Raw genomic sequence first — 15,198 nt, 5'->3', positions numbered from 1 at the left:
AATACAACTGAGAGACAGCACAGACAGTCCATAGACAGTAGAAATTTATCGAATCTTTAAGCTTTTTTTCTATGCAATCATTTAAAGTCTCATGAATTATATCAGAAAAATTTTAAATTCCCAACTGGTTGGCTTAAATTTGTGAGTTCAAGAAAGGTAGGTTTCAATAGTTTAAAAAACATTTTAAAAACAATATTTAGCAAAGGTATGTTAGGTCTTCATGAAGCATGAGGTGATGAAGGCAATTGTATTTAGGAACTTGGCTCAATTAATTTACAGCAAAAAAAATTAAGATTTACTAGATTTGATAGATTTAAAAATTTAAGGAAGGACATTAGAAGAAATCTAAAAATGTTATGATCTTTCTTCCTGTTAAATATACATACACACTCATATGATTAATGGAAATTACCAGATACCTAAATCTGTATCAAAGATCACAGTTACTAACCTCATCAAGATTAGTCTTTATTGACTTCCCACTGAAATCTATCACCAATATTCTTATGCATCTCTGTGAAGGAAGTATCTTTTATGTAATATTTTTAAATGTGAGAAATTTTAAGGAAAATAATAGATTCAAGTTATGGAAAACATAAGAGTTCCACTATTATCTACTTATGGGTTTCCCTGGTGGCTCAGTTGGTAAAGAATCAAAGCAGGAGACCTAGGTTCAATCCCTGGGTCAGGAAGATCCCCGGAAGAAGGGAATGGCAATCCACTCCAGTATTCTTGCCTGGAGAATCCCATGGATGGAGGAGCCTGGTAGGCTACATTCCAAGGTGTTGCAAAGAGTCAGACATGACTGAATGACTAATAGAGATTATTTACTTGTATTTGTAGATATTAAAGGGTCATTGATCTGTTTATAAATTCTCCAAGTTACATTGCAAGTTTTGAAGTGTAAGCATTTTCTGAAAAGCTGTACTAGAACTTTGATCAAGTATGTTTGATAATCTTCTGGAATGTTCCAGGTAAGGGTTATTTATAGTATAGAGAGAACTAACTTTAAAAGGGACTGATACTTTGATGAAAATATGATTTGTTTGTAAGGTGGTTGTGTACAGAGAAAATTCAGAGTCTGTCCTGCTACGAGATAAATGTTGCTTTTGAAAGACTTGAGGAGATTTAACAACAAAAACAAAAAGAATAGAAAAATATTAGCAGTAAATTTAAATCTTCTAATTATTTTTAAAAATATCATTGAAAGTTATGAAAGAAATGTTCAAAGATTGTAAACATTAATTCTTTTTTTTTGGGTTTTGCTGTTTTTATGGACTTCCCTGGTGACTCAGTTGGTAAAGAATCTGCCTGCAATGCAGGAGACCCAGGTTCGATCCCTGGGTTGGGAAGATCCCCTGGAGAAGGGAAAGGCAACCCACTCCAGTATTCTTGCCTGGAGAATTCCATGGACAGAGGAACCTGGTGGGCTACAGTCCAAGGGGTTGCAAAGAGTTGGACATGACTGAACAACTAACACAGATTTTGCTGTTCTAAGATAGTGCTTTATGTGGTATAATTCTCCCTTTGTGAACAATTAAGGCAATGCTCACACTTTAAAGCTTATTTTTTATACAAATAGACTAATTATTATAGGATTTTGTAATGTTCAGTTATTCATTATCCCGAACTTCAAAAAGAAAAAAAACTACATGTCTTATATGGCTTCTCTGGATCAAAAATCTCATTTCAAATCTCTAGGACGTTTAGATGTGTCTCTGTTTATAGAGGTGTCAGGCTGGCAGGAAAGGCAACACTGGTGTTTTCTTTCAGATGTCTTTAGGATAGGGTTAGCTATAGCTTCTCTCAATAGTAATCTGTTTGACTTCTCTAGAAACATGTCTGTTCCTACTGATACCAATAGGATGTGGTAAATGGCTTTGGGAAACAGATTGCTGACATATTTATGTAGATTTGTTTAGAATATTAAATTGGTATGTTGATTTACCAATCGGAAATTTTGCCAAATGCATTCAAGACTTTTTGCAAGTCTGAATTGAGGAGAAACAAATGATGTTCTTTTACTATGATATATCATTTTCTTTAGATATTTTTATTTATTCCTACCCCACCAGGAGAAGGCAATGGCGCCCCACTCCAGTACTCTTGCCTGGAAAACCCCATGGATGGAGGAGCCTGGTAGGCTGCAGTCCATGGGGTCGCTAAGAGTCGGACACGACTGAGCGAATTCACTTTCACTTTTCACTTTCATGCATTGGAGAAGGAAATGGCAAGCCACTCTGGTATGCTTGCCTGGAGAATCCCAGGGATGGGGAAGCCTAGTGGGCTGCTGTCTATGGGGTCGCACAGAGTCGGACACGACTGAAGCGACTTAGTAGCAGCAGCAGCAGCAGCAGCAGCAGCAGCAGCAGCAGCACCCCACCAGGAACATTAAGATAGAGTTAAAAATGGTAAAATGCACGCACAGAGTAATAGAGCATGAATTTACTTGCCTTCCTTATCATGATAAGGCTTACAGAGAAGGAGATATAGGGTGAACAAGCACATAGAGCAGTAGTTAGCCAAGACCTGGCAGGTGAGGAGAGAACTGAAAAAAGTCAAAACCTAAAGGTTGAGTTAATTAATCAATGGATGAGAAGGACAGTGTTTTAGGAGGGAACACATTTGCAAGTGGATTTAGACTAAAGAATGGCAAAGATGGGCTAGAGAGGAAAAAAGGTACCAGGTCAGGGAGACCATGTCGATGTTATGGCAGTTGGACTTTATGACACTGGAGAGCCACGGAAGCATTTGAAGCCCTGTAATGTAATTGTTCTGCATTTCAGAAAGTCCATCCTGTCAGTTGGGTGGAGAATAGACAGGGAGGGGCAGGAATGGATGTTGGGCAGAGAGTTTAAGGAGCCAGGAATCTCTGCAAGAGAGAGACTTGAACTAGACAGGGGTGGTGATGATAGAAAAAAAGCAAATAAAGAAATATTTAAGATGTAGAGCAATAATAGAACTTGTTGAATAATTTAAGATAGGTAACACATGAGAGAAAGAAGGTAGAGCCTGAGGTCTGGAATAAACAACCAAGAAATCACAAGAGGAGGGATAGTTTTTTGAGATTAATTAAACTTACTAAATCCTGAGTTTAATTGTTAAAATGTTGAGTTTTACTTGTCTGATTATGTCCCCAAAGGCAGTTAAAGTATACATCCAGGGATTAGGAAACTGATCTTAGGTAAAGAAAAATAAAGGTGGAAAAATACTTCTGATTTCTAGATAAGAATTTCATGACAGAGGAGACTGGCAGGCTACAATCCAGGGGGTCGCAAAGAATTGGACACAACTGAACAACTACCATTTGCATCAAACACAACTGTGGAAAACCCACATATTGGCTCCACCCTCAAGAAACTGACAGTAAAGTGGAGAAACAAATACACATCAATATCGGTGCACCAGTACTGTGTACAAATATCAAACCTACACATAAATATTTCACTGTCAATGTCAGCAAAGTATAAAGAGTGGATTTACTATGAAAAGCTATACAAGTATGAAGCAGGTGAACTTGTATCTCTGAGATCTGGGAACCCCTGTCTCAAGATGTCAACACTGATTTAAAATCTGAAGAATAAGCAGGAGCCCATAAGGCCTGGGGTGCGAGCGGGCGGTCCAGACGACAAAATAGCAAGAGCTAAGGACCCACTGTGTGAAGGACCAGGGCCTGTCCCCTGACTACTAGATTTAACCTGAAACTGTATTTTAGAATGAGAGTGATCTAAGCTTTCAGGAATTTTAAAAAAGTAGAACTGATTTATTACTCTTGAGCAACCCACTATGTGGGGAGGGCAGACCTATATCCTAGGGTAGACAGAGATATTGGAGATTAGTATTCATCTGTTTCAGTCAGAGAGGTCATTAAGGGGATATGACCTTATTGTTTATTAATTTGTTAAAAACTTATTAATGCCATTACATATGTGAGATACTATGGGGGAGAATGGGTGCCATATTATTCTTTTTAAAAGTTATTATTGTTTTGAGGGATAATTTACATGTTCATTCATTTTAAGCATGTAATTGAGTGTTTGGTAAATTTATAAGCTGTTACATTGGTATTTAACTTTTTTTTTTTAAACATGAATCAATGCAGTTTTGCTTCTTTGGATGGTAATGGATGCTCTATTATACCTGGCTGAACTATGAGTTGTCTTCCTGGTGAAGTCTTAACTAGGGACAATGCCAGGTGCTAGACTATTCTTTCCAGGACTAAATAACACGTCTAGTGCTCAGTTGAGCAGTGAAAACAGAAGAAAGTCACATATTTTATTAAGTCACATTTTAAGTGCTAATTAAAGACTCTTTACATATCATTCCTCTTTCTGTTATTGTTTTCTTTCAATACACAGTTAAGACAAACTTACTCTGGTACCAGTGTTCAAAGATGTTGCTGATTCAGAAGCTCAGAGTGTATTGGTTTGTGGTGATTGTTTAATGTACTCTGTTCATCTGTAGATAAGAAAAGCAGCCACATGGAAAAAAATTGTGTTCAATGTCTCACAGGGGGATGATTGGTGACAAAACTGAGATTTAAATGCCAATTCTCAAGCACAGCCAAGGGTTTCCTACAGTGACCATATCACCTATCCTTGAAGGAAAAATGTAGTTCAAGAGGACTTTTTGCCTCAGATTCAGGATAAAATGCCTGATGAGTAATTTGCTCTTGAAATCTGAGTTTAATGAAGTCTTCATGTGTAGTGGTCTAGAATATAACTGCCCAGATACTTCCTCTCCTGCTTTAGAGCAAAACAGTGTGGCTGCTGCTTTAGATTAGGAAGCAATGCTTCTTTTTATATTTACCAAAAAACAGAATTATCAAAATGAGTATGTACTTTTTTCTGTTTTAGATGTAATCCATGTAGTTTGTGCGTTTTTTTTAAATAAAATTTTCTACCTTTTGGTTCAAAAGGTACAGATAATTATGAAGGTATTATAGGGGAGCACATCGTATGTGTGAGTAACAACACAAAGTTACTCTTTGTGTTGTTCTGTCTCAGATATGCTAGAAAATAAACACTAATGGACTCACTGATGAATAACTTGACTAACTCCAAGGGAAATAAAATCACTTCATTTGTTGGTGAATTGTCTTCCTTAGTTTATGCAATATATAAATGTACATTTGAAAGAAAGTGAAAGTCGCTCAGTTGTGTCAGACTCTCTGCGACCTCATGGACTATATAGTTCATGGAATTCTCCAGGCCAGAATACAGAGGTGGGTACCTTTCTCTTCTCCAGGGGAATGTTTCCAACCCAGAGATCGAACCCCGGTCTCCCACATTGGAGGCAGATTCTTTACCAGCTGAGCAACCAGGAAAGCCCCAAATGTACACTTGTCCATCAGTATTTCAAAAATGTCATTAAATATTCAGATTTTAACTGAGTAAGATCATCACACATAGATCATCTTTTTCTTTGGTGTTTTACATGGGGTGCTTTTTGTGTTGAAATTTCATATGCTAACTGTATGTACAGTCATCTAGTATTTTCTCCAATGTAAGACTTTTAATATGTTAAAAGACAGTTTTCATTGGTTTTGATATTACACTGGCATTTCATATTTGACCTTTTTTATTTTTTCCAGAAAACTCACAGCAATATACATTGAAAAAAAGATTTGCCATTCCATATATGTGCTGTTTGTTTTAATCTGACCAATTGAGAAAATGTGAATGTCTTTCAAACAATCACTATATTTGTGTGTCACATGTATTATTCTTTATCTGAAAGGTATAATAATTACAGGATTCTTACTGTCCTTGTGAAGTAAATTAGAGTCTTTTTATTTCTTTTTTCTTTCTTGTGACTCTTTATTTCTTAACTAGTGTGACAAATGTGGCTTAAAATAACAGTTGTACTATTACTAGTGGAAAATGTGCTGGGAGTGGCAGTGCTGTTAATAGAAAAATGTCACAGAGCGCTCATTTCCCTCTTGATTTACTGCAGTGGTGGGTACAGAAAAAGTTGTAATAAAAAGAATAATGGAATGGCTAATATTATAGAAGAGTGGAATTTTACTTTGATTTATTGAAAAGATAACACACTAATAAGCATCTAATTAATAACTATTCACAAAACATAATTGTTGGGCTTCAAATTATTCTTTCACTATAAGCTAATCAAGATTTTAGAAACAATTCAAATTAATGGAAAAATACACTTTGCAAAATTAATGGTTATTCAGATTTAATAATAGTTTGAAAATGGCAGAAAATAAAAGCATGCAAAGAAACTAAATATCTGTATAATATCAAACAAATTTCAAGCTGTTTTAATAGCCATTACTCAAAAATTTGATTAAGATCGTGCATATTATGATTATCAGAAAATTATCATGTACTACTGAGCTGGAAACACAAAATGATCCGTGATTACTAATAGGATTTTATTATCTGTGTCATTAACGTTACCAATAATCCAAATTCATTATGTTTGCAACATTTGGGAAGAAAAACACATGATATAAGTGTGCCCCCAAGTGGCTATAGGCCATTGTAAAAATGTAGAAAAATTCCTAAATGTTTTGAATGAGGGCCTTAGCTGGTTATATTCTCCAGTAAATCCTGGCTCTACCTTAGGCAAAGGAGTGATGGTTATAACCCTCCCCTTAGGCAGATTGTTATTTCTCCTATTTTTAAAGTTATTCCAAGTTAGAGAATGCATAATTCTCCTATAGTTTTTACAAATATTTTGTTTTTAGTAGATACACATTTATCAACCTTTCTACATGTGGCATAGCACTGTGAAAACACATTAAGTCAACAGAAAAGATTATTTTTTTCGCTTGTATACATAGTGTTTGATTATGTTAAGCCTGAGTAATTCTCTGTTGAGTATTTAAAAATACCTTTTGTGTTTAAAATAGGCTATTGGATTGAGTAAGAAAATGTGTATTAGGACAGGCTCACGGCCTATAAAAGTAGTGAGCCTATTTTTGTGACATACACAAAAACTGTTGTTTATAAATGTTGTTAATCAGTAGGATATTGGATATCTATAAGTTATGTTGTAGATTTCACAGAATTTGAAACCCCCTTTTCATAGACCTTCTTCATAGAGTTGCCAACTTTTATATTTTGACACAAAGATATTACCCAATTAATACTCTTCTTCATTTAACTCTCCAGGTAGTTCTAAGAGGCAAAAGTTTATTTGTTAAATCAGTTCATGCTTCTGGAAGAACTCTGCAAGAACTAGTTATTAGTGACCCTATTAGATGTAAGCCCACACCAGATTTCTGAGGCAGTGCAGTGTGTCTACAATTGGACATATGTTAGAGAGTTATGAGTTGGGGGTATTAAAAATCTAAGACAAGCAGGGTTATAAAACATTGTCAATCAGGAAGAAAAGACACAAATAACAGAAAAGGAAAATATCATTATAATCACATTTGAATTTTTGAATGACAAATACTACTTCCTTGAGATAGTATGAAAGCAAAAACACTAACTATACAGTTAAAATATTGGATTTTCAGTTGCAATAGAAGTTTTGAGTCTAATCAATTGTAACATTTCTAGTCTCAAGGTGAGTTTCTTCTAGCTGAAGTATAACTTCCTGTTTCTCATTCTGTTACTTCGTTTAACCTCAAATTCTTTGTATCCACTTTTGTGAAGAAAATTTTTTTTTAATTTAATTATAGAATTGGAAGAAACATAACAGTTTTTAAAAAGATAAACCCAGCTGACCTCCAATGGCACCCCACTCCAGTACTCTTGCCTGGAAAATCCCATGGACGGAGGAGCCTGGTGGGCACAGTCCATGGGGTCGCTACGAGTTGGAGACGACTGAGCGACTTCACTTTCACTTTCACTTTCCTGCATTGGAGAAGGAAATGGCAGCCCACTCCAGTGTTCTTGCCTGGAGAATCCCAGGAACAGGGGAGCCTGGTGGGCTGCCGTCTATGGGGTCGCACAGAGTCAGACACGACTGAAGCGACTTAGTAGTAGCAGTAGTTTAACATATATTTTTAAAGTTCTCAGAACAAGATTTCATAAATAAATGATGTCTATTAATTTTTTGCTAAGATCAAAATGAGTTATATATTTTTAAAAGGCCATTTTTGACCTTACCCTTTCTACCTATGTTATCTAAAATAGGAACTCTAAGTATAAGTCAGAGTCAAAATATAAATTATAATAGTAATACTATTTCAAAAAATTACTTTCTGGAACATTATCTTCACACTGATAGAGAAAAATAGATTAAAGTAGAACAGGAGAACAAAAAGACAAAGTAGTGGATAAAATGATAGTATTTGTAATCTTAATTTAAAATCTCAAAGCATTATATAGCTCCTAGTAAAATGTGGACTTGTTTAATAGATAATGGTTTTCAGCCAGAAAAATTTATTGAGTGCCTGAACTGAATGATTTCTTGTGCATTGTTTGTCCTTGTTATCTTAGGCTCCTTAATAACTTGTATTTTGCAAAGAAATTTCAAATTAATTGTTCTTAATATAACATTTCTATTTGATCATATTTGTTGATAACTCCTTGTGTTTTTGAAAATAAAGCCAGAAATGCTCTTGTCAAGGTTACTCACTGAATGGGGATCATTCTTACGTGCTTAGGTTGGAAATGTATTATAGAACAGTGAAGCAGTGACCCTGAGACAGGACTACCTAAATCCACCAGAGCTACCTATTGGCAAATTGCTTAATTTATATTCCTTTCATCTCATCCAATTATCTAATCTAATTAGCTCTCTTTTCGGAGTAATTATAGATCTTATGCACTGTTCCCCTATCCTGACCTGTATATCACCTTCAAAAGTGGATAAGTTAAATATCAGACATGTTTTAAAAATATATGTTGTAACTGATGCACACTTTAAAAAAGGGAAACAAAAGTCATCTTTTCTGTTCATAAATAATGATTGTGTTGGTAATGCACCAAATAATCTTTTAAAGAGTAGGCTTTGACCACTAGCATACCATATAACATTAGAAAGGAGCATATGCTACAAACAAGAAGCTCAGTTTCTCTTCTAAAATAATCTCCTAATTATTTACTCTTACTTCCTACTTCTTATTCACAAAGTTAAAACACACTAGTGCTAAGATATTTAATTATTTTTTTTTCTCTTGCGGTCACGATGTATTGTCCTCAAACCATTAATTGTAATAACGTTCCACGCTGCTCCGAAGTAAAATGGGGGAGAGGAGTACTCCCCTTAGGATGACTCTTCAGCCTGAGCAGTCTTACACTGTCTTGATCACACATGGTGTGTGGATTGGTACAGTTGGATTGGTACAAAAATACGTTATTGAAATCCTCAATTCTAAAGGTAAATTCAGCATTAATATTTTTTCCTTCCTATGGAAAAGTAGCAGATAAAATTATATGCATTTCTTTGGCATGTATAATCTCCAACAAGAGGTACATGTATAGTGAACATTTCATTTGCACTGGTTGAAAAGGAGTAATTGACCAATAAAATGCCACATATATCATCTTTGAATGTTTCTATGGTTATAGGCACAGATATATTATCAGCAAAAATGAATGCCTCTCAAATTCTGGCCAATGGAAATAATATAGAAGACATTGTTTTTTCCCCCCATTGTTCTAAAATAGGCCACAATGCAGAATTTACTTCCAAGAAAATTCAGTGTCACTGATATGTACAGTAAGAGTGCTACCACAATGTATCAGTTTTCAGAACTGAAGGCATCAGACACCCCCAATTCTTGCTACCTCAAATAAACCTTACCAAAGAAAGGTGACAATACATTAAAATGTTTGTGTGAAAATTTTTGCCTTACAACACTAGTTATTCAAGTTAGTATCTATTAAAACTAAATATATCACACAGCACCTTTTATATCTTGAAAAGTGTACAGGAGCAGGAGTGGAAGAAAAAAAGCATTAATTAGAAAAGCCCGCAGTCTTTCAGATTCTCTTTGATTATTATATCTGTAACTGCATCAAACACGAACTTGACATTTTGAGTGTCTGTGGCACAGGTCATGTGGGAATAAATTTCCTTATCTTCTTTTTTTAAATTCAGGTCTAGAAACTGGTTCTTGATGTAATTCCCTGCATCTTCAAATGTATTTGGACCTTGTTAAAAAAAAAAGTTAAAGAAGTAAACCATAATTGCATTTAAAAAGCATACAATTATAAATAATCTTTAGAACTTTACTGTGTGTGCTGTTTGATGTGCTCAGGGTTAAAACATCAAAATGGCAATGGCTAATTATCAGGGATTTATAGAAAATCTACTTTGTGTTGGAAACTATGCTTACCCTACTGAGGGTTTCAAGTGGTTAAAATGTAACCTCTGCATGAAAACATCAAAATATAGTGGAACTACTAACATATTTGAGGCCTCCCCTGGTGGCTCAGTGAAAAAGAACCCACCCACCAATACAGAAGACGTGGGTTCGATCCCTGAGTCGAGAAGATCCCCTAGAGAAGGAAATGGCAACCCACTCCAGAATTCTTGCCTGGCAATTCCCAAGGACAGAGGAGATCGGCAGGCTACAGTTCCTGTGGTCGCAAAAGTGTCAGGCATAACATAGTGACTAAACAACAGCAACAACTAACGTATTTATACAACAAAGTGAGTAAGAAAGCCTAGACGTAAGTCAAAGACGATGCTTGTAAATATGTGCATGCGTGTGTGCATGTGTGTTAATATGAACTAAAAGAAAAGAACGGAAATTGAAGATGAGTGGAATACATAATGAGGTAGTTTTTGAGCTGGACTTTGAAGGTAGGTAGGAGAGAGAAAAAAAAATTGTGTGAATGAAACTGAAAAAGTGATAGGCATGTACTGTAAGATTCCAGCTATATAACATTCTGGGGAGGGCAAAAGTATAGTAATAGTGAAAAGAACAGTGGTTGTAAGGGTTGGAGGTAAGGAAAAGGACATGAATAGGTAGATCCCAGGGAGTTTTAGTGTAGTGACACTATTCTGGGTAACACAAGAATGCTGGGTATCTGACATGTGTTTGGTATTACCCATCAGACTGTGTAACACAGAGTTTATTCTGATGTAAAATATCATCATGGACTTTGGTTAATAACGTATCAATATCTGCTCATCAGTTGTAACAAAATAAATGTATGACTCCAAGTCAAGGTGTTTTAATAGGGCAAACGATGGGAGCTGACCAGAGAGGAAATATATGAAAACTCTCTATTTTCTGTTCACTTTTTCTATTAACTAAAAATTGCTCTAAGAAATTAAGATTATAACTTACTGGAACACATAAAGTGCTTAATTATGATTCTATATTTAATTTGTAACAATCAATACAACATTCATGTAATTATACTTAATTACATGACAAATATATAAGCATATAATTAATATTTATAAATAAAAAAGCTATAAGCAGTCCTTATAGATTAGCCTAAGTAGCTATTTTGACAAAGTACCACAACCCTAGCACATTTGGGCTACCCACATATCTAAGTGGTAAACTAGATTTATAACTTTTGCTTGAACTAAGGCGCTCAGTCGTGTCCACTTCTTTGCGACCCCATGGACTGTGTCCCATCAGGTTCCTCTGTCCTTGGGGATGCTCCAGGCAAGAATACTGAATGGGTTGCCATGTCCTCCTCCACGGGATCTTCCCAACCCAGGGATTGAACTCAGGTCTCCTGCATTGCAGGCGGATTCTTTACCAACTGAGCCACCAGGGAAGCCCATATTTGTGTTTAAACCATAAATATCTCCATCTAACACAGTTTTATTAACAACAGAGCATATAACTATTTACCAAAAAAAAAAAAAAACAGTCTCCAAAAAAAATACAACCCTTCTAGAGAACCTGACATTTATAGTCAATAGCAAACAGGGTCAGTACTAAAACTCTAGGAGGTAGGAAAACTGGAAAAAAAAGCTGTCACTATTCTCAAATTGATTCAAGATCTTCCTCCGGAAACTTAATTCTGAATTTGAAGAGTCACTGAGATCTAGTACAGCATTATAAAGTTTCATTGGGAAATATCTAAAAGATGCCAATTTGAAATAAAATTTATACTTATCATAATTTTAAGATAATATAGTTTGCAATGCCATTTGATACATTATATGGAGTCTCAGCCCTGTTTGGTCTAACCACTTCCCCTTTATTCATTACAGCTTTGCTTTAATGCAGGCAGTGTAGAGAGGGTTTCCTCTTTTATTTGTAAAATTCATTCCAATGTGGATCATACACATGACTCAAAAAGTATCATAAGCCTCAAAACTCCTAAATATTATACATCAAGGTCCAGATAGAAAAGTGTATCTCTATACAAGAATTTACTACTTTGGAATTAAAGGAAAAGAATCTTACCAGTATACTCTGGAAAGCAGATACTAAGATGCACTTTGGTAACTTTTTCTTGAAAGAGATCTTTTTTATTGAGAAACAGGACAATGGAGGTGGTTGCAAAGTACTTGTGATTACAGATACTGTTGAACAGGTGAAGGCTTTCATGCATTCTGTTCTGTTAGATATAAAAGATGAAAATGTGTGGGATTGTTGTTTGCAAGATATTAATGGTGGGGATTATGAACAAGGATCTAGAAATAGCATCTGTCTTTGGAAGTTCTTAACTGAGTTGGGGAATGGGGTAGTCCTATTGGAAATCACAAATGCTTAGTTTTTATCTCGATCTTGTCTTCCTTTTAGACTTACCACTTCTTCATCTTCCACCAGAACCATGTCGTAGGCACTGAGTGCAGCACAAAATATAATGCATGTAACTCCTTCAAAGCAGTGAATCCACTTCTTTCTTTCAGATCTCTGTCCACCTACATCAAACATTCTTTAAAAAAGTAAGGATAACAGAAAAATGAATCTTGCAAATATCCTCCAAAATTTACATTAAGATGAACATTTGAAATTATAAATGAATGCTCTCATATGTTTAAAGGTAGTCTTTTAATTTTTATTGATTATGAAGTAAGACTTATTCGGGTAACTTGCAGCTCAAGGACTACAGAAGAAGAGAACTTTTATTTATTTTTTGGTTTTCATGCAGGCATCCCAGGTGACGCTAGTGGTAAAGAACCCGCCTGACAATGCTGGAGATGTAAGAGGCGTGGGTTTGACCCCTGAGTTAGAAAGATCCCCTGGAGGAGGGAATGACAACCCATTCCAGCATTCTTGCCTGGAGAATCCCCTCGGACAGAGGAGCCTGAAGGGCTAGAGTCCATAGGGTCGCAGAGAGTCAGACTGAGGCGACTTAGCATGTATTTACACAGGGTGGAGTAAAATAATTCACATACTGACTTTGAGCAACTGGGAAATTTACAGCAGTTTGAAGTTTTAGTAAGATATCTGTTGGCCTTAGAGATTTTGATCAAAGACTATCTGTATTCTTAAATTACTAGAGCCCAGAGAAGGTTGAAAGTTGTCATAGTTCTGATGCTACAAGTCTTGCTTGTTCGCTGAGCTCCTCCTACATTCATTCATTCATTCATTTGAACAATTATCATCTGCCTACTATGAACTCGACCCTGTGCTAAGCCTACTGACACAAAGATAAAAAGATACAGTCACTGTCTTCAATGAGCTTGCTGTCTTGTAAAGAGAAAAATAAATTATTATAATATTTTTTAATAAATATTCTAATTTGTTGTTGTTGTTCAGTCACTAAGTCATGTCTGACTCTTTGTGACTCCATAGATTGCAGCATGCCAGGCTCCCTAGTCCTTCACTGTCTCTTGGAGTTTGCTCAGATTCATGTCCATATATATATGTATACTAACATAGAAGGTTAAATACGAGCCCAAAGGATGATTTAAGTCATCTTGAGTGATCATGAAACTTAAAGGAAATGTTAGAAAATTTGGTCCTCCCTCTGGTTTTGTGTTTTGATAAAAAGCACCAATGTGGATAGAGAAACTCGATAAAGAAGCTAGGAATCCTTTGTAATCCCCCTCTTTCCCTTCCATATAGTGCACATGTGAAATGCAGTTTCTAATTCATCCACTCCTTTGAAACTCCTCTCTTGTACAAGCCACCACAGTTTCTCACAGGGATACTATAGAAATGTTCTAATTGGTCTCCCTGTTTCTAAAAGCTCTAAAAACAAATTCTCACAGCACTCAGAATTTTATCCTAATGTAAATCTTATTATACCACTTTCCCGCTTACAATTTTTCAAAGGCTTCTTTTCCCCTTAGTGTATGCTCAGTGACTTCAGTTGTGTCTGACTCTTTGTGACCCTGTGGACTGTAACCCACCAGACACTTCTGTCTATAGGACTTTCATGATGAGAATACTAAAGTGGGTTGCCATGTCCTCCTCCAGGGAATCTTCTGACCCAGGGATTGAATCCACGTCTCCTGGATTTCCTGCATTGCAGGTGAATTCTTTACTACTGAACCACCAGGGAAGCCCTTAGCATCAAACACAAACTATTTTTTGATGACCTCTAAGGTTCTACCTGTTTTTGTTCATTCCTATCTTTGCAAGCTTAGTTCCTACCATTCTTCTTTTCAATGCAATCCAATCACAATGCTTTTCATTCAGTTCCTTTAATATAAATCTAACTTTTTGCTATCTTAGGACTTTTGCATAGTCCAACTCCCTTCCAGGCAACATGGTTCAGTTCTTCCTTCCATAAGACTGTTTTTCTCCTCAATGTTCGGGTCTTAATATCAATATCGAGATTTTGCAGATAGCCACCTAGAGCATCCTTTGTAAATTGTTAACTCTTTCCGCTGCCCATTTACTTTCTGTTGTATCACTCCATTTCTTTTATAGTAATTGTCACAATCAACGACTGTGATTTATTTTTTCATATGTTTCGTAGTTATCATCTCCCTGATAGAATAGTGGTCTCATGAGGGCAGGGACCTTATCTACACTGCTGCTGCTAAGTCGCTTCAGTCGTGTCCGACTCTGTGCAACCCCATAGATGGCCTCCTACCAGGCTCTCTGTCCCTGGGATTCTCCAGGCAAGAACACTGGAGTGGGTTGCCATTTCCCTCTCCAATGCATGCAAGTGAAAAGTGAAAGTGAAGTCGCTCAGTCGTGTCCGACTCTTAGCCACCTCATGGACTACAGCCTTCCAGACTCCTCCATCCACGGGATTTTCTAGGCAAGTGTACTGGAGTAGGGTGCCATTGCCTTCTCCAAACATGCAATAAATACTTGCAAATAAATGAATAGTTTCCATGTTAAGGAAACGGAGGGAGGATTTTTACCCAAAGTGCATGTCTAAGTCATCAAGGAATGAG

At 36.1% G+C, this 15,198-nt stretch overlaps 1 protein-coding gene and 1 non-coding gene across 2 annotated transcripts in view; one reads left to right on the top strand and one right to left on the bottom strand.

Moving 5' to 3' along the window:
* Window positions 1-1,280: 1,280 nt before the first annotated feature.
* Window positions 1,281-1,352, top strand: TRNAC-GCA (transfer RNA cysteine (anticodon GCA)). The gene has a single exon. It is a non-coding gene; the product is annotated as a tRNA-Cys (tRNA).
* An 8,530-nt stretch (window positions 1,353-9,882) lies between these two features.
* Window positions 9,883-15,198, bottom strand: part of GNAT3 (G protein subunit alpha transducin 3) — a 53,103-nt gene continuing 47,787 nt past the window's right edge. The window contains exons 6-8 of the mRNA XM_068972641.1: window positions 12,647-12,776; window positions 12,302-12,455; window positions 9,883-10,073 (exon numbers count right to left, since the gene is read on the bottom strand). Coding sequence (XP_068828742.1) covers window positions 9,883-10,073; window positions 12,302-12,455; window positions 12,647-12,776 — 475 coding nt within the window. The remainder of the gene's footprint in view (window positions 10,074-12,301; window positions 12,456-12,646; window positions 12,777-15,198) is intronic.

The sequence above is a fragment of the Capricornis sumatraensis genome, chromosome 5, assembly GCF_032405125.1.
Source record: "Capricornis sumatraensis isolate serow.1 chromosome 5, serow.2, whole genome shotgun sequence".
Taxonomy (NCBI): Eukaryota; Metazoa; Chordata; class Mammalia; order Artiodactyla; family Bovidae; genus Capricornis; species Capricornis sumatraensis.
Note: the sequence above shows the minus strand (reverse complement) of the source record. Positions and strands in the feature narration are given on the sequence as shown.